The 18,969-nt window shown below is 47.4% G+C and overlaps 2 protein-coding genes across 5 annotated transcripts; both read left to right on the forward strand.

Moving 5' to 3' along the window:
* The first annotated feature begins 130 nt into the window (after positions 1–130).
* Positions 131–3,023, forward strand: tvp23b (trans-golgi network vesicle protein 23 homolog B (S. cerevisiae)). The gene is made up of 7 exons (XM_067244553.1): positions 131–181; positions 938–1,014; positions 1,108–1,252; positions 1,349–1,438; positions 1,703–1,828; positions 1,919–2,047; positions 2,148–3,023. Exons 1-7 carry the CDS (start codon positions 170–172, stop codon positions 2,172–2,174), a joined length of 606 nt encoding a protein of 201 aa, XP_067100654.1. The 5' UTR covers positions 131–169; the 3' UTR covers positions 2,175–3,023.
* A 134-nt stretch (positions 3,024–3,157) lies between these two features.
* On the forward strand, positions 3,158–14,103 carry exoc7 (exocyst complex component 7). Of its 4 annotated transcripts, XM_067244722.1 has the most exons (20): positions 3,158–3,332; positions 3,486–3,551; positions 3,661–3,845; positions 3,961–4,066; positions 4,423–4,645; positions 5,347–5,514; positions 7,783–7,875; positions 8,419–8,487; positions 8,900–9,045; positions 9,678–9,830; positions 10,144–10,242; positions 10,463–10,525; positions 10,789–10,855; positions 12,215–12,280; positions 12,403–12,523; positions 12,691–12,786; positions 12,912–12,975; positions 13,061–13,102; positions 13,231–13,364; positions 13,732–14,103. In XM_067244722.1, exons 1-20 carry the CDS (start codon positions 3,273–3,275, stop codon positions 13,832–13,834), a joined length of 2,124 nt encoding a protein of 707 aa, XP_067100823.1. In that variant the 5' UTR covers positions 3,158–3,272; the 3' UTR covers positions 13,835–14,103. The 4 variants fall into 4 exon arrangements, with proteins under 4 accessions (XP_067100823.1, XP_067100824.1, XP_067100825.1 ...); XM_067244723.1 differs by lacking the exon at positions 8,419–8,487; XM_067244724.1 differs by lacking the exon at positions 7,783–7,875 and having other exon boundaries at positions 8,416–8,487.
* The last annotated feature ends 4,866 nt before the right edge of the window (positions 14,104–18,969 follow it).

Genomic DNA, 18,969 nt, shown 5'->3' on the forward strand with positions numbered 1-18,969 from the left:
TAAGTTGGGAGCACCAGTGCTACCAAGTAAAAAAGTTAATTTCGAGCCCTGCTTGAGAGAAACAAATAATAACTGTTATTTTGAAGTAAATATTTCCAAGGGTCTTTCAGGCGGCAGCAGGACTCCTATACCGGAAGTGTAGCCTGGTAGTTCATTTTTTGTTTTCGCAATGATGAGACTGGTAAGTAAAGTTGTAAATATTATTTATAATATTATATCTTAACATATTTACATTTGATTTGACACCTATTTTGACATTATACATATGGCACGAATAATTGTATCATGTAGCCAGTTTGAGTAATATGTACCTGACGAAATATCTAGCTAGCTAGACTAAACTAGACGGCTAGCTTGTTGTTAGCCAGCTGGACAAACTGGACCTCATTCAATTCTATCACAACAATCAGTCTTGCGCACTAGTTTACAGAATTTAGAGTCTACATTTTAGACGATGTTTGCCCTGTCAAAGTATATGATCATTACCAAAAAACGAACAATAAACGTGTTGCCTATGCTAATGCCAGTTACTTTTTTAGCAGAACAGACAGATCGTAGCTAACCCAAACAGTCCTCAGCTAGTAGCGTATAATTGAACTCCCAATAATATGTGTCCTATTTAGCTAGCTAACGTTAGCTAGTCTACCTGTTGATAGGTTTCATAAGATGGAATTTTGGCAGCATCCAGAAGTCCGGTTTTCTTAAATCACAAATCAGAAAGCCCATCAACTGCAACTCCTGAACTCGTCTCTGTGTATGAAGAATGAAACAGGTTGAAGTCGAAGCGTTAACGGTTAGTTGTTTTTGACAGTGTAGTGCAGTCAGTGAAATCCCCATCTCTTGTCTGCCACAAATGTGACCACGTCAATGTCATAGAAGGGCAAGACGTCTGTTATAAATCTGTTACACACTGTGCCTTCTTGTTTTTTTATCCTAGGATTCTAACGATGATGACGTGTCATTGTTTGATGCAGAGGAAAATACGGGCAGTAAATCGAAAAGTACCAAAATAAAGTACGTTTATGCAGGTCATGAACATTTACAAATGAGTATACACGGATCAAAAATAGATATACCATTAATGTCCACGCCACTGTGATTTCCCAGACATCCAGTGGCATCATTTTTTCACCTGTTCTTCCGTGTGGCTGCCGTCCTGGTTTACTTGCTCTGCGAGGTTTTGAGTAGCAGCTTTATCGCCTGCATGGTCACCATCATCCTGCTCCTGTCATGTGACTTCTGGACCGTGAAGGTACAGAAGTACTGTAAACATTTAGTAAAACTTGAAATGTATTTTGTTCTGGGTAAGTAACACGTAGGTTTTGCGTTGCCTTGACAACCTTTACAGAACATCACTGGCAGACTGATGGTAGGCCTCAGATGGTGGAACCAGGTGGACGATGATGGTAAAAGCCACTGGGTGTTTGAGTCCAGAAAGGTACCGTTCTATACTAACCAATGTCCACCGTGATGGAAAAGTCACTTTTTGGATTGGTGTTCGTTCTTGCATTCTGTCAGATTAACATAACAACATAGTCCTTCACTTTTTGGATTGGTGTTCGTTCTTGCATCCCCTCAGATATACATAACAACATAGGATAAGTCCCTCAAGCTTTGACTTTCAAGGGAAATGGCATTGGTCAATATGGCAAATGTCATCTGCAGATGTCTGTAGTTTGCGAGTATCCTGTGTTCTCCTCAGGGGCCTGCCAAGCAGCTGGGCTCGGACTCAGAGTCACGCATCTTCTGGCTCGGACTCGTCGTGTGTCCCGTCCTGTGGGTCATCTTTGTCTTCAGTGCCCTCTTCTCCTTCAAGATTAAATGGCTGGTCAGTTCCCCTCCCCTGCCTGTCGACAGGTTTGTTCATCAGCTGTGTGACGTGCTGGACCCTGGTCTCATCCGTGTCTTCTGCTTGCAGGCCGTGGTGATCATGGGACTGGTGCTACAGGGGGCTAATCTATACGGCTATGTGCGCTGTAAAGTGGGCAACAAGACCAACTTAAAGAATATGGCTACTAATTACTTTGGGCGTCAGTTTCTCAAACAGGTAGGTCCTACTTGCAAACCTTTAAAATATATATATATTTATATTATAATCGAACCAAATCTGCATTTAATGCTGTTTTCCCCCCTTGTTTAATTGACAGGCAATGGCTAAAGAAGAGGAATCCTAGAGTGGAACTACTCAACATATGTTGCATTAATCTTAATGCTATTATATAGACTTTTACTAGCACAGTGATGCATAACCCCTTTGGAACATTGCAATACCATTGAGGTATTTTCCAATTTCAAACAGCGATTTTAATAATTCAGGACAGAATTCCTATGTCTGAATGTGTTTTCCTAAACAGATATTCAATTCACTCAAACACACCTATTTAATAGAACTTTTTTTCTGTTGCATATTAACTTTTACTTTATAAAAGGAATTGTGGTTTTAAAGATAGTTATGGCACAAACAATTTGTTTGTACAGTACAGGTGGTTGTAAAGTAGTGCAGTATCAAGTATAATTGTAAATATTTATTTATGTAAAGGATGATGTGGAACATTGTGTGTAAATACATTTATACCGTTTTGTGGAAAGAAATGTATATTTGAGTGATTTGGAATTCATAGTATCATAATGACATTCTTCCAAATGTCTTTGTACTGTTCTTGAAACCTGCTGTGTAGATGTTGGATATCATGAGCCGTTACGGTAGCTGCATGATGATGGCATATTTACAATGCGCAGTTAAGATCCCCCATGGACTTGCTTGGGTTTGAGAAAGGACAGTACGGATTAACCTACATGCGTTATGGTCTTCAGTTAAAAATTGACATCGATATACTACGTGAGTGTGCTGTGCATTTGTTCAATTGTGAACTTATTTCATGCATTCAACTGCTTTACTCTGTCTCAAGTGTGACATCTTGTGTTAAGTTCACGCACAAAACCCAACGTCTACATGTATACTTATGAGATTTGCCATTGCCGTAATTCATGCATCAATTCTGCAATAAACTTTTTTAACTGAACGTCAATGAGTAATGCATATAAATGAGATAATGAAGACAAGCCATAGGAGGCAAGCTTTCCGCCACAACAACAATGGCCGCCGCGTATGACATCCCTCGAAGCCGGATAAGGAAGCGATTTTCTGTCAGCCAAGCCCAAGTGAATGTAGGGTCTTTGTTTTTATTTTGATGAAGAGCGTTTAACTTCGCTGCATTTGCTATCACAGTTGTTTATTTTCACCCGCTACTGCTCCAGTAACAACGTGCAGAATGATCCCCATTGAGGATGCGTCTGCGAGGAAGAGGGAGATTGAAGAAAAGCTCAAACAGGTCGGAAATGGGATCGGAAAGGGACACAAGATAGGCTAGCTAACGTTAGCTAACTAAGGATTTCCATAGATACTAAATAGCGAGACTCCTTTACCAACCTGTCAAAGTCAAGTTTATAAAATGTATATGTTGTCAATCTAATTTCCTCCACAGGAACAAGAAACCTTGTCGTTCATCCGCGAGAATATGGAGAAAAGTGATCAGCTGACCAAGGGAATGGTATGTAAATAGCCGTGCCACACCTTCAGCTTGGCTCAACACAGGATAGGTGCTTTGCAGATGTCCCTAAGTTGTTTTTGGCCAATCGGAATATCCACCCTTCTCCCAGGTGTCTATCCTGTCCTCCTTTGAGAGCCGCCTCATGCAGCTGGAGAACTCCATCATCCCGGTGCACAAACAGACAGAGAACCTTCAGAGGCTTCAGGAGAATGTTGACAAAACCCTCTCTTGCATGGACCATGTTATAAGCTATTACCACGTGGCCAAAGACACAGACAAGATCATCAAAGAGGGGTGAGTCTTGGCTCAGACTAGCTTCGGCTTGCATCCCTGTTATGTTGACCTTCAACGGGGGTAGATACAGCTGTAAGCAATATGGCCCCTCGGAAACCTCTCTGTTTCTGCTCAGACCGACAGGCAGACTGGACGAGTACCTGGCCTGTATTGCCAAGATCCAGAAAGCTGTTGAATACTTCCAAGACAACAACCCGGACAGCCCCGAGCTCAACACAGTGGTACCACAAACACATCTCCCTTCTCCTCGTACACCCCCTCATTCAGAACGCCTCCCTGTAGGCTAACTTACATTTACATTTAATCATTTAGCAGACGCTCTTATCCAGAGCGACTTACAGTAAGTACAGGGACATTCCCCCCGAGGCAAGTAGGGTGAAGTGCCTTGCCCAAGGACACAACGTCAGTTGGCATGACCGGGAGTCGAACTGGCAACCTTCGGATTACTAGTCCGACTCCCTCACCGCTCAGCCACCTGACTCCCGAGGAGTCAGGCTAACTGTAGGCCTGTCGGAAGGCCGGACGGTCAGGGCTTCTGCAGTATCGCTCCACGCCTTGTTGTGTCTCCCTCCCACAGAAAGCACGTTTTGAGAAGGGGAAGGAGCTGTTGGAGGCTGAGTTCCGCAGCCTTCTGACCCGCTACAGTAAGCCTGTGCCCCCTATCCTGATCCTGGACGCCATCGGCGTGGACGAGGAGCTGGAGGTCCAGGAGGTGGTCGTGTTGGAGCATCTCCCCGAGGCTGTGTTGCAGGACATCATCTGCATCTCCGGCTGGCTGGTGGAGTACGGGCGCAACCAGGGTACGCCGTCCTCATCGTTAAGATGTTTTACGATGCGTGACCCCTCCAAATCATGTTGTGGGAGCCCTCTCTAGTAGCGTAGGATCAGCCAGCTAACACTGTGCTATACTCCGTTTCCAGGGTTTAGACCTTCGGTCGGATTGTTTGCGTATGTGATGAGGTGTTGATGAGCGGAGGAGGCGAGACGCTGGCAGGACATGGCAGGTTAGGCGTAGTGTTTGACTCGTCGCCCGGATGGAGGCGATGGCAGTGAGGAAGAAGAGAGGCAGGAGACAGAGGAGGAGGGCTCGTGGGCAGGATGGAGGCGATGGCAGTGAGGAAGAAGAGAGGCAGGAGACAGAGGAGGAGGGCTCGTGGGCAGGATGAGTCAGGCAGCCGTCAGGATCAGGAGGAGAGGGAAAGTCGACCAGGGCGAGATGTCTTACAGTCAGGGTCTGCTCAGCTTCAGCCTTGCGTTCTGCAGCAAAGAGACCCAGTCATCAGGCATGTAAGTGTCAGTGAAAGGCTAGTCACTCCCTGATCCCCCACCCCCTCCCCCTGACAACCCACCCCAGGGTTAGGCTCTCTCAGTCGCTCCTTGATCTCCACCTGTCCTAACGTCCAGCCATGTTTCTGTATGGTAGCATCCAATGTGATTGTGCTCTCTCTCTCTCGTCTGTCTGTCTCTCTCTCTCCCCTGTCTCTGTCTCTCTCCCCTGCAGACTTCATGAATGTGTACTTCCAGATCCGCTCCAGCCAGCTGGACCGCTCCATCAAGGGCCTGAAGGAGCACTTCCGCAAGAACAGCGCCTCCTCTGGTATCCTATACTCCCCCGCCGTGCAGACCAAGCGCAAGGACACACCCACCAAGAAGGCACCCAAGCGGCCAGGTCAGTCCCCCCCCCCCCCCTCTGCTGCGGATTTGAGCCGCAGGCCGCGTCTCTCTCACCTCCCACTGACCCCACAATCACCCCCCCCCCCCCCACTTCGGACCATCCCAGATTCACCAATCGGGATGTTGATTTATAGCACACATGACTTGGTTACCAAAGATGACCGTCGGTTCACTCCCGGCTGAATGTAGAGAGAACCCGTTGATTGTATTCGGCTGCGTTATATTTTTAGATCTCAGCTATCACTGAGAGGACCAACCAATCCCGGCCCTCTTCGCCCCAGTCGTTTAAGCTCATCAGTAGATGATTGTTCCACAATCTCGCTCTTCTCTGAGCTGCTGCGATATCATGACTAACCCCTCCTCCTTTCCTCTCTCTGTAATCCCCATGATTGTGATGATGATGATGATGATGATGACAGTCTACATACCAGGTAAAGAAAAAGCTTTTAGTGTGCGCCTCGTCCTATGGCTTGCTTATGTTAACTGGGCGCCACATTTCACTGCTGAGAAGTGACTGCATGGTTTGAAGAATGTGTCTTTAGGATACCTGAGAAATATAGATCATGGATGTGGTTCATGGCTTCCACAGTGAGGTAGACTTCCATAGCATAACCCCTGTGGCTGTCCTAGAGGGCTTTTGCCCTTCAAGTCTTAGGCCGAATCCCAAAACTCTGTCTTACCCCTACCCCTTACCCCTACCCCATAGTTTACCCCTAGCCCTTGTGTCTCGAAATTGAGGGGTAAGGGCTACATAGCCCTATGAAATGAGACACCACTTGGTTACAGTTACATATATCGATGTCTCCAAAGCAAGTAGTGTTATGCACTGATATCAAACTAAATTAGTTTGAAATTCGCTAGATCAGTAATTCCCGTTGGAATGCAAAGCCTCTGGAGGATAGCTCTCCTGGAACGCAGCTGGCCAGCCGTGTTCTGAGCTAGTCCTTGTTATCTCACCACCCCCCCGTCAACGTGAAGTCCTGTAAATGAAGAGTTGGTTGTGATCAGGTTAAGAAAAGGCTGTTGTCTCGTGTCAGATAGCTTCTTCTGTGCTCTGTGTGTTCTAGACAGTTGTGCTTCAACTTGCCCCATCTATGTTTTGTATCGTGTTGTTGAATTAGTTTGTCGTTGTCTTGTGATTAGTACTGGAGAAGTTTGAACACTAGTTAAAGCACGGTACCTTCTGTCATTGAACAGACAGATCAGAATAAAGAGATTTAGCTAGCTTGAATGAATTTTGAATGGAAAATTACAAAATTACTTCTTTGTAACAGTAAATCCGTAACTTAAAGAGTACCTCAAAATGGATGAATGAATTCAAATTCTTGATGAATAATTGACCTCACTCGTGGGACTGGTAGGTAAACTCTGCAGCATCATAGGGTCAGGATGGTTGCATACATTTTAGGGGTGGGAATCTTTTGGTACCTCACGATTCGAATCGATTCATGGGGTCACGATTCGTAAAAAAATTGATTCACGATTATTATTTTGTTTTATATATATATATATCCCAAAAAAATATACCATTAAAAATTTTTATTCACATACATTTGTGAATCGATCGGAATCGCTAGCAGACTGAATCACGGTTCAAATGTGAATCGATTTTTCCCCCCCCACCCCTAATACATAAGTAAGTAGGTTTATTTCATCTTATTTCTATCTGCTCGACCCCACAAGCTTACTAACTCACTAAGGGACTACTACGCTATGAATGCAACTATAACCTTGTTTGTATTGTGTATGAAATGTTCCATAGATTGGATGAGCTCTAGTTTAAACCGTGTAACTATTTAATAATAATAATAATATGACCTAAGTGTGAATGAATGTGATAACAATGCTGAAAATGAATGTAATATTAATTGGCTGTTTTGTGTTAAGCTAACGTGTGTATTTCTTCTTTTACCTAGTGGCACACACACCCTAGTTTGTCGACATGTATAGCCCTGCTGTAGTTGTTCTCTGTTATTGTTGTTGTTATTGTTTTGTAGTTGCTGGGCTAAGCTGTGGTTTCCACGGGCCCCACCCTACCCCACCTCCCTTCCCCACACACTCTCCTCAGAACTGGGATGGTTGCCGGTGGAGGGATGTGGCGTTTGTGTTTCTGTGTTTCCTTACTCACTTCCTAGCTTCTCTTCTTCCTCCCCACCCCCCCCACACTTCCCTTCTCAATTTCTTTCCTTTCTTTTGGCTCTCTGGACGCTTGCCCCCTCCTCCTCCTCCCCTGGACTCTGTCTCTGTGTCTGTGTGGGAGCAGGGACCATTCGCAAGGCTCAGAACCTTCTGAAACAGTACTCACAGCATGGGCTGGATGGGAAAAAAGGGGGCTCTAACCTCACTCCTCTGGAAGGTAACGCACCTTAGCCAAATCTGTGGCGTCTCTCTCTCCCTCTCTCTCTCTCTCTCTCTCCCTCTCTCTCTGTGGTGTCACCTGTGTTGCGCTCCCCAGGTGATCTCAGCCTGCTTGTTTTGGTTTCCGAACAACAGACACACAGGAACCTTCTTAGAGTCACGACAGCTGTTAGACGTTACTGGTGAAGACACGTTGGTGCCCATCTATCCCTTCTTTGATAATTGAGGATCTCTGAAGCGTTTGCTTCCAACAGAGTCCTGGGATTGAGAAATAGCTGATCTGGTTTGTTTGGCCGCAACACGTCTAAAGCTGTAGTGACAGGTTTTTAAAGGCATTGCTAAGCCGGTTCCTGTTACATATCAGACCACACACAGAGACGTACACAAACGCCCCCAGCCCACTAGGGGTCCCCCCCCTCCCCTCTTCCCCCTGCCGGGTGCTTGGTGGTCGGGTATAGGTCTCTTGGCAAGTCCCAGGTGTAACACTTGGCCTGGTCTTAACCTTTAGTCAACGTGTCCATGCCACCAACTCACCCAGCAGGTCACGATCACGACCCACGGGTCAAACACCTGTCAGACGCCCTGACGGAGAAGCACGGGGCCGCGGCAGGTGAGTGACGGGGGGGAGGGGGGGGGGGTACCTGGGAATGACTCACATGACAGCCGTTAACAAGATGTGTTGCTCATATCGTGTGTCGGTGGGTCGGCGCCGTCTCTGACGACGGCTCCTGTACATACAGGAAGTGGTAAACAGGAAGTGCTACACTGACGCTGTCCCACTGCACATAGTCAAGGTTATATATATTCTGGACAAAGTAGACATTTATTATGTACTCATATCAGTGTTTATCAAGTAAGTACACTCACATCAAACTGATACTAAGACATAGGTTTCGGCTAAACCCCAAATGTTTACAATGTCTGTCTCCGCCCTTGCCTACCACCACAAATAGAATCTAATTCTGTGGGAAAAAATGCACACACATACTCGCACATTGTCATGTCATGACCCCCTCCCCCAGGGAAGGATGATGTCCTGGACATTGAGATCGACTCCTACATCCACTGCATCAGTGCCTTCGTGAAGCTGGCCCAGAGCGAGTACGCACTGCTGACGGAGATCATCCCCGAGCACCACCAGAAGAAGACGTTCGACTCCCTCATCCAGGTCAGAGGTCAAACTACCGCTGTGACGACAGCGCTGCCACGTGCGAAAGTCCTGGTGTTGACTTGGCGGCCCTGTGAGCGCTGACGGCTGTGTCCCCTCCCTGTGAGCGCTGACGGCTGTGTCCCCTCCCTGTGAGCGCTGACGGCTGTGTCCCCTCCCTGTCAGCGCTGACGGCTGTGTCCCCTCCCTGTCAGCGCTGACGGCTGTGTCCCCTCCCTGTGAGCGCTGACGTCTGTGTCCCCTCCCTGTGAGCGCTGACGGCTGTGTCCCCTCCCTGTGAGCGCTGACGGCTGTGTCCCCTCCCTGTGAGCGCTGACGGCTGTGTCCCCTCCCTGTGAGTGCTGACGGCTGTGTCCCCTCCCTGTGAGCGCTGACGGCTGTGTCCCCTCCCTGTGAGCGCTGACGGCTGTGTCCCCTCCCTGTGAGCGCTGACGGCTGTGTCCCCTCCCTGTGAGCGCTGACGGCTGTGTCCCCTCCCTGTGAGCGCTGACGGCTGTGTCCCCTCCCTGTGAGCGCTGACGGCTGTGTCCCCTCCCTGTCAGGGCTGACGGCTGTGTCCCCTCCCTGTCAGCGCTGACGGCTGTGTCTCCTCCCTGTGAGCGCTGACGGCTGTTTGTCCTCCCGGCCTGCAGGAGGCGCTGGATAACCTGATGCTGGAGGGGGACAACATCGTATTGGCGGCCCGCCGGGCCATCATGCGGCACGACTACTCTGCTGTGCTCACCATCTTCCCCATCCTCCGACACCTGAAGCAGACCAAGGCCGACTTCGACACCACCCTCCAGGTACGGCTCACACCCTGGCTCGACCTGTCAGGTCACGTTCGGGAGACATGTGACCTAACTACTCCGATACGATTGGCTGGTGTTCGGGCACGGCTCTTGTGGCTTGTTGGGTTAGAGCTCGTATTATTCCGGTTGATGCCTGATCACAGGGCGTGGGTTTGAATCTGTCTGTTCCTGTCCTCTCTTCTCCCCTCTCTCCCTTCTCTCCTGTCTCTCTCCAACTGTCCTTTCAATGAATAAAATCTGAAAGAAGGATACAAATATATCGACTTTTTGTTTAAATGTCAGGGTGGTGGGGTTTGTGTTGTTCCAGGGCACGGCTGCCAGCACCAAGAACAAGCTGCCCACCCTCATCACCTCCATGGAGACCGTAGGAGCAAAGGCCCTGGAAGAGTTTGCAGACAGCATCAAGGTTAGGACCACCAGGTGACTCGTTCACCACCTTTCTGTGCATGTGTCCCAGATCTCTCTCTCATCTGACGGTCCTATTTCTCTTCCTTTCTCCCCCTCTTCTGTCTCTCTCTGTCCTTCCCCCCTTCCCCTCTCACCCCCCTCTGTCTGTCTCTCTCTCTCTCTGTCCCTCCCCCTCTTTCTCGTTCTCTCCATCTGTCTCCTCTCCTCCTCCTCCACAGAACGATCCTGACAAAGAGTATAACATGCCCAAGGACGGCACTGTCCATGAGCTAACCAGCAACGTAAGCTTCCCCTTAGCCTTGTGCTCTCACACGCAGCCTGGTGTACGTCACAGCCTGAAGGCTAATGTGTCTCTCTCTCCCTCTTGTCTCTCTCTCTCTCTCTCCCTCTTGTCTCTCTCTCTCTCCCTCTTGTCTCTCTCTCTCTCTCCCTCTTGTCTCTCTCTCTCTCTCTCTCTCTCTCTCTCTCTCTCTCTCTCTCTCTCTCTCTCTCCCTCTTGTCTCTCTCTCTCTCCCTCTTGTCTCTGTCTCTCCTCCCTCGCCAGGCCATCCTCTTCCTGCAGCAGCTGTTGGACTTCCAGGAGACGGCCGGGGCCATGTTGGCATCTCAAGGTAGGCCAGGTCTACAGCCTGGACTGTGCTCGCTCTCTCACTCTCTCGCTCTCTCTCTCTCTCTCTCTCTCTCTCTCTTTCGCTCTCTATCTCTCTCTCTGTGTCTCTATCTCTCTCCCTGTCTCCATGGCTTAGGGTTATCTCTACCGCCACACTGCCCCTTGCAGGTATCCATCTCCCAGATCCAGTTAGGTGTGAGTGGTCAGTGTTGCCCGGGGGCCGGTTGTCATGGCGTCGGAGGTAACCCTAGGTCCATGTGGCGTTGGAGGGCAGTGAACGTGTGTGTTGTCTGTGCCAAGAGCGGTCGACCATCCCATCTCTAGAACAGAGGGACCCCCCCTCCCCCTCTTCTCTGGTTGTGTCCGTCAGCGTTTTCCACTAGTTCGACTTCCTCCTTCCTGTTCCTGTTTTGCCACTCCCTGTACTGTGCTGACTCTTGACCCTCCTTCACCTCTCTTTCCCCTGCGAATGACACTGCCTTTCTCTGCCTCTAGAGGGAGCCCCTTACACACCCTCAAATGATTCAGCTTTGGGTTTAGAATTTACATTTCCTCCGTTTTCTTCAGGGAATAATTAATACTTGACAAATTAGTTTTAAGTCATTTTAGAAGAAGAAATAAACCCAGAAAGGTGAATTTTTAGACAAATATAGTATGCTATTTTGGTAATCCAGGGCTTTGAAGGGGGCTTCCCTTTTCCTTGCCAGGCTCCGCTCCTCCCCCCCCCTCCCCGCCTCCCCCCCCCCCCCCCCCCCCCCACAACCATGTCCGCTTCGCTGTCTGGCTGTCAACTGTTGGCTACACTGCTTACTCTGCACTAACTAACCTTTTATCTAACCTTTTACACTTTGCTTCTCTTCTCTCTCTCTCTGTTATCTTTTTCCCTCTCTTTTGCCTTGCGTCTGCCCCCGTAGTACTGGGGGACACTTATAATATACCTATAGACCCCCGAGGTAAGACACTTTGGGGCCCCGGTGTTTTACATGGTCTGTCTAGCTGATGTTGTTCAGATATCTGTATTAACATGTTCATTTACATGTGAGTAATAATGCTTGTTGGCTTAGAGAAGCCCATTGATGGAGACACTTATCCTGCCTCAGGGATTCCATGTGAATCTCTGGAGTGCATGTTATGGAAATAACGTTGTCATGCTACCATGGAAACTCCTAAAGCCCTGCTTCTAATCAAAAAAGATATTTGAATTACAATAGCAAAGTGTATGTATGTACATGCCCTTTGGGATTTAGGGAGATTCATTTGTAAGATAAAAATGTATGTAAGAATTGCTCAAGTATAACATGACTATGTAACCAGAGGTTGGAGCCTGTACGTGTGTTCATTCTGTGTTTGAATCGTTCAGAGACCAGCTCTTCAGCCAGCAGCTACAGCTCAGAGTTCAGCAGGAGGCTTCTTAGCACCTACATATGTAAGAACCTCACCTCGAGTCTCTCAGACAAAACTTCGGCTTGGTCTTTCGCGTATAAGCCACAATACCCAAAGAGAGAAGTCCAGCTTGGACGTTTCCTGAATGCAGTTGTTGTGTTCCAGGCAAAGTGCTGGGGAACCTACAGCTGAATCTGCTCAGTAAATCCAAAGTGTACGAAGACACGGCTCTGAGCGCCATCTTCCTCCACAACAACTACAACTACATCCTCAAGTCTCTGGAGAAGTAGGTCACAGCACCAGCCTCCGCCCTCACACCCATCCACACCATCTCACGCCACGCCTCTCACCTTGATATCTGCTCTGTCAGCACCACCAACCACTTTATGGACGTCAGTCACCCGGGTGGCATTACCAAGAGATGCGTAACCCCCGTGTGTGTGTGTGTGTCAGATCGGAGCTGATCCAGCTGGTCACAGTCACCCAGAAGAAGGCAGAGGGCTCCTACAGAGAACTGATCGAGCAGCAGGTCCACATGTACCAGCGCAGGTGCGTTCAGGCAGCATGGCCTCTGGAACCAGTGCTCAGATCTCCCCTCTGTGACCTCGCTGTCACGTGAGCTGTGATTCTAACTCGAACACGTCCCAGCTCATGCTGTGCTGTCTGTTTTCTAGCTGGCTCAAGGTCACCGAGCACCTCACCGACAGGAACATGCCGGCATTCCAGCCCGGCGCCAAGGTGGTACTGCTGAACAGACACGGATCACATGGTTGTCTCTTGTCAGATGTAGTTGTGTGATTTTTCCTTTTCTGTGTATCTCTAGCTGAAGGACAAAGAGCGTCAGGTTATCAAAGACAAGTTCAAGGTAAGGTGATCACCCCTCTTGATGTTTTCCCTCAGCTTACCGTGAAAACGCATAAGTCTGTACTCTGGGTCTGGGAATGCAGGGTTTAACGGCTGCGTCAGTATTGATGTGACTCTGTCTCCCGGCAGGGCTTTAACGATGGTCTGGAAGAACTGTGCAAGATCCAGAAGGTCTGGGCCATCCCAGACAAGGGCCAGCGGGATGCCATCCGCCAGGCCCAGAAGAGGATGGTGTCAGAGGCCTACAGGAACTTCCTCCAAAGGTCAGTTACTAGGATTACTTCCTACTTTTATGACCGTTCATCTTCTAAACGTGTGTCAGTCTTAACCCTTGTGCTGCCTTCGGGTTACATGACCCAAAAGTTTACAACGAACCATCGTTATGTTTACATAATTTTACCCAATACAAAAACAAATAAATAGCATTTTCTATTAACCTTCGCAATGTGGGGGGTCTGAGACAGCCCGACGGTTAAAAGAAAATGCTTCACTTTGTTTTTGTATGCGGTAAAGTTGTCGCAATACGACGGTGGGTCACAGTGACTGATGGGTCAGAATGACCCGAAGATAACACAAGGGTTAAGACCCGGTGTTTGACCCCAAAAAAACGTTTATCTGTTTTTTCCACAGATACGCCAACATCTCATTCACCAAGAACCCTGAGAAGTATAACAAGTACAAGCCTGAGCAGGTGGAGGAGATGATTGAGAGGCTTTTTGACACCTCAGCTTAAGACACACCCTTTGGTCACGCCTTCTTAAGCCACAAACAATTCCTGACACTGTTTTCAGCATGGGACACACCCATTGGTCACGTCTTCTGAAGCCTCAACCAAACACTCATTTCAGTTTCGTGGGTCATCTGCTACGAAGAAAAGACCTCCGTCAAATCCGTCATCGCCTTGTGTCTGATGAATGTTAATTTTATTGTATAAAAATAAATGTATTTATATGTAGTTGACCTATGAGCACCTCGATCTAATAAAGCAAAGCCTGCGATTTACTCAAGTTGATTTGTTTTGTAGGTGAGCAATTTAATTACAGAAGGACAGTGAAACTCAATTGGCTGGAACAACTAGTCGGTGACAACAGCAAATCTAATAGAAAAGCTATTATCTGCACAGAATACAATTACTGGTGTTTCCTCTCCTATCCGTCTTCAACTCTGCGTCAAAACACGGCGTTTTAGAAGGGACAAGATGAGTTATGAAGGTAACTACCAGCAAGGTAACTCTTTCTGAGGGTTAATATGAAACTTCATACTTTATTCTGACCTTGAAATCTCATTCGTTTTCAGCTGTGGTAAATGTGAGAGTAAAACATCTTCCCCTTCTTGCTGGACCTTGTGTTCGAGGGAGGGCCTCACCTGTGTGTAACATGAGGCTGAAGCCATGTTCTGCTGGAGGGTTCTTGATACAGCCATGAAGTTCTGTTCATGAAGGGGTGGGCACGGAGGAAATCTGCCTTCCAAGTTCTAAGATAAAAGTCAGCTGGCTGAGCGGTTAGGGAATCGGGCTAGTAATCAGAAGGTTGCAGGTTCGATTCCAAGCCATGCGTAAATGACGTTGTGTAAGGTTTACCTTGTGGTTCACCTCACACATGCTGCACACTGATTCAACTATTCTGTTCACAATAAATTCAGACGGCTTGTTTTCTTCTAATAACTGGAACTTACACTTTCAAACTGTGTAGAGAAAATAGACAGATTCACCCCACTGGCATTTTTTTACATTTACATTTAGCAGAGGCTCTTATCCAGAACGACTTACAGTAAGTCCGGGGACATTCCCCCAAGGCAAGGCACTTCACCCTACTTGCCTTGGGGGAATGTCCCTGTACTTACTGTAAGTCGCTCTGGATAAGAGCGTCTGCTAAATGTAAATGTAAAAAAATGCCAGTGGGGTGGATTTCTAGGAGGACAAAATATCACAATGAAACACAAACTGTAGATTAAATGGCCACATATATCGGTCGAGGTGGAAATCCAAATGGTGTTTTCTCTAGTCGGTATTCTCTCTCAATTTTATGTCCGTGTGGAAATACTTCCATTTCAAGTTACCTTGGTAACTGCTGTGTGGACGGCTGTGGTTTTACCCCGATGGTTGCACAACATTTATGGTTATTTGAATGCCTTTGAACTGTCTTTTATGAGATTTGACAGGGTGATCTTGCTATGCAGCTGATTTAATTTTGGTTCAAAGGTTTTACTCTCCTCATAACCTTAGAATTGCAGACTTTAAAAATAATTTTTCATAGGACTCTGGTTGGCTATTGGCTATAGCCTAGGTCTTTCTCAGCATCCTCTTCCTCCATCTATGTCCTCTGTGTTTGCACATTTAAGGAACTGTGCAATAATGGATTAGTTTCAATATCACCACACTGTCAGTGGGGAAAAAAAATCCAATAAACAATATTGTGACTGTTATTTACGCTTGTACCCTAACTAAATAGGAACACTTGTTTACCTGGTGAATAACAAAAGTCTTATGTGAAAAATAGGCTGGAGGAGAGGGAGGCTGGAGGAGAGGGGGGCTAGAGGAGAGGGAGGCTGGAGGAGAGGGGGCTGGAGGAGAGGGAGGCTGGAGGAGAGGGAGGCTGGAGGAGAGGGAGGCTGGAAGAGAGGGAGGCTTGAGGAGAGGGGGCTGGAGGAGAGGGAGGCTGGAGGAGAGGGAGGCTGGAGGAGAGGGAGGCTGGAAGAGAGGGAGGCTGGAGGAGAGGGGGCTGGAGGAGAGGGAGGCTGGAGGAGAGGGAGGCTGGAAGAGAGGGAGGCTGGAGGAGAGGGGGGCTGGAGGAGAGGGAGGCTGGAAGAGAGGGAGGCTGGAGGAGAGGGAGGCTGGAAGAGAGGGAGGCTGAAGGAGAGGGAGGCTGGAGGAGAGGGAGGCTGGAAGAGAGGGAGGCTGGAGGAGAGGGAGGCTGGAGGAAAGGGGGGCTGGAGAAGAGGGAGGCTGGAAGAGAGGGAGGCTGGAGGAGAGGGGGCTGGAGGAGAGGGAGGCTGGAGGAGAGGGGGCTGGAGGAGGATCAGGGAACACTGTCAACACAGCATGCTGTCCTCACTGCCCCAACAGGCTCCACACCAGAATCACAACTTTCTCCGACCGCTCGACTCCTCTGAGGTGATCACGCAGAGTGCAAAGGAGCATTACGTGTGTTTTACTGTCCTGTGGCAATAGACTCCAAAGCCCACATCATTCCCAAGGGAAAGCAGGAAAGTCTGGGTTGTCGGATCCTGTTTTTCCACATGGTATTTTAGGCGTGGTTGAAGAAGTCTATCTCAATAGTCTCTCTTGATGGAGCTTGCGATGGGTTCATGTCATCTGAGCAGCCGACATCATTTTCTGCATGTGTTTCTTCAGTCCGGCAACCAAACAGGAAAAACAGTAACAGTATCGAGAAAGTGCTGACAACGAACGTGAAGATAGATGGATATCCGGTAAACTCATAAACCGGGTTTGAATTTACAATGTAGTTATTTAGAGTAATGAGGCCGGGCACCAGCAAGAGGCAATGTCCCTGTCGGTCCCATTACTGCAAGTGTAGCGCTGGCTTTGTGGCTGGCTCATTACAGCTGCCAGACCTCACCACCAAATCACCTCAGCGCCAACACGACTGCTGGAGAGGAGACTCAATCAGGCTGCCACCAGGGCCCTGTGACACTACTGGGGACATGAGAGCTCATTACAATGTGTCTGCTGAGTGGAAATTGGAAAAAGGTGGAAGCTTAAGCTTAGTATCTTTGGATTCCTTACTTATCAGACTGACTTCTCATGGGAACTTTTAAGTGGACCGATTTTTGTTCACCTGTTGTGAAGGGAGTCAGGGAGTCAGGTGGCTGAGCGTTGAGGGAATCGGGCTAGTAATCCGAAGGTTGCCAGTTCGATTCCCGGTCATGCCAACTGACGTGGTGTCCTTGGGCAAGGCACTTCACCCTGCTTGCCTCGGGGGAATGTCCCTGTACTTACTGTAAGTCGCTCTGGATAAGAGCGTCTGCAAAATGACTAAATGTAAATGTAATGTTGTATTTTGCACAGGTTGTATAAGTGTCACTTTATAGGAGTTTTAAAGATTGTGCGACTATTTAAAATCTATTTTCTTTAAATCAATCTCTCCAATTTATAGTTCGGAGAGCACGCATAATGAGGGATTTAAGTGTGAGATCAGGTGTAAAGATATCTTCCTACGAAGGTTGTGATGGGTCCCCATTTCATACCCAGTCAGTTTGCAAGCTTGTTATGCCTACAAGTTCTAGTATTATTACAGTCAATGCCGACTCCAGCTGTCATGCCCGACGGTAGGAAACTAACTTTGAGATCAAAGCCTTTTCTATCTGGCATTTCACTCAATTTTTGCATGTACTGGAGATGTCTCCTTTCAAACAGACTGTTGATCCCGTTGAAAGACCGATGCGAAAGGGTTGCATAACCTAAGAAGTCTGATTAGGTTGATTGTGCATGTCTCGCTCTTGAATCAGAATGATGTGAGATGCAAAGGAGGGCTGTTTTCCTTTATTCTGTATCGTGGGAGTTTTCTTTTGCTACGTTTTTCTTCCCAACACCCTCTTGACAAAAACATGCCGCTCATTGTTTGCATTCCAGAAAACGTGTGCGATAGAAGGTTTCCATGCTGAGATAGCAAGAGAATTGCCAGGATGCAAACAGAAAAATAATAGCGAATGGGTTTTACATGGAATGTCAACCCGGCACTAACATTTGAAAAATAAATCTAGCAAACTTTCTAAATAAACCCAACACTGTACTGGTGGTCATGGAGACAGGGGCTGAGATACTAGATACTCACCCATCAAATACACTGATCCACACACGAGGCAATGGAGCAACCAAATGGATTTATTTCCTTAATGGTCGAGGTGCTATGTACACACATATGCCAGACTACAAGGATACAGCAGGTTTTACACTTCAATGCAAACAGATGGACACCTCATATTAAATAACTAGTTTCACAATCTTAACATGTTTTTTCTTCTTCAGGTGGCAGAATGAAAGGATAGGGTACTACGTTCATTCTGCGTCTGTTTGAGTCACCCAAGTCTTGAAGGCTGTCAGATTAACACTGTCGAAAGCAGCACAGTCCACACGTCACATTAAATGAGCCAGCAACACTTGCTTTTTTCCACTGACTGTACAAAATCATGCTGCACATCATTGCCAACAACACGAAGCAGCGGCTAGATTAGACTAGCAACATCCATGAGAGTTTACTTCTTTTTGTTTGTAATTTTGTATTTATTTTTGACCTGTACATGACTTGGTAGATGCAAGTTACATAATGGCTTGTGTTTAAACTTATTTTATAGACCAGTAATGGCTACAGCTGTTTCTTTGCTGTTGACACAGGCCTCCAGTAGAACTGGACAGTTGACAGTTCTCCTCCCACAAAATTGCCATAATTGTTTCAAGATACTTCCAATCGAGAGAAATGAACCATGATGATGTTCCATCCTTCTGACATTTTGCTCACAGTTTTACTTCATAAGCAACTTCGTAGGAATGTTTATTGAACGACAGAATCTGTCTATTTTCTCTACACAGTTTGAAAGTGTAAGTTCCAGTTATTAGAAGAAAACAAGCCGTCCGTGAATTTATTGTGAACAGAATAGTTGAATCAGTGTGCAGCATGTGTGAGGTGAACCACAAGGTAAACCAACGTTTAAATATTAGAGATTGAGCTCCAGGTTTCATTCACCTTGACAAGGCTGCATGGATCAAGCTCACTGACCTCACACGAGAACGACGACTGTGACAAGTGGATGATCTTGCGACACGCCAACACGTTCAGCCTCTTCCTATCAAGTCATTATTTCGAAGCCAGGAAATGACACAAAACCAACCCTTGGCCCCTCGTATGAAAT

The sequence above is a fragment of the Osmerus mordax genome, chromosome 10, assembly GCF_038355195.1.
Source record: "Osmerus mordax isolate fOsmMor3 chromosome 10, fOsmMor3.pri, whole genome shotgun sequence".
Taxonomy (NCBI): domain Eukaryota; kingdom Metazoa; phylum Chordata; class Actinopteri; order Osmeriformes; family Osmeridae; genus Osmerus; species Osmerus mordax.

Excerpts from the sequence above, each read along its gene's own strand:
- tvp23b (XM_067244553.1), top strand. Across the intron at positions 1,829-1,918 it reads CCTTCAAGATTAAATGGCTG|GCCGTGGTGATCATGGGACT; the intron begins GTCAGTTCCCCT and ends TTCTGCTTGCAG. Across the intron at positions 2,048-2,147 it reads GGCGTCAGTTTCTCAAACAG|GCAATGGCTAAAGAAGAGGA; the intron begins GTAGGTCCTACT and ends TTTAATTGACAG.
- exoc7 (XM_067244722.1), top strand. The coding sequence starts at position 3,273 with ATGATCCCCATTGAGGATGCGTCTGCGAGGAAGAGGGAGATTGAAGAA. Across the intron at positions 4,067-4,422 it reads GCCCCGAGCTCAACACAGTG|AAAGCACGTTTTGAGAAGGG; the intron begins GTACCACAAACA and ends TCCCTCCCACAG. Across the intron at positions 12,281-12,402 it reads GCTTCTTAGCACCTACATAT|GCAAAGTGCTGGGGAACCTA; the intron begins GTAAGAACCTCA and ends GTTGTGTTCCAG.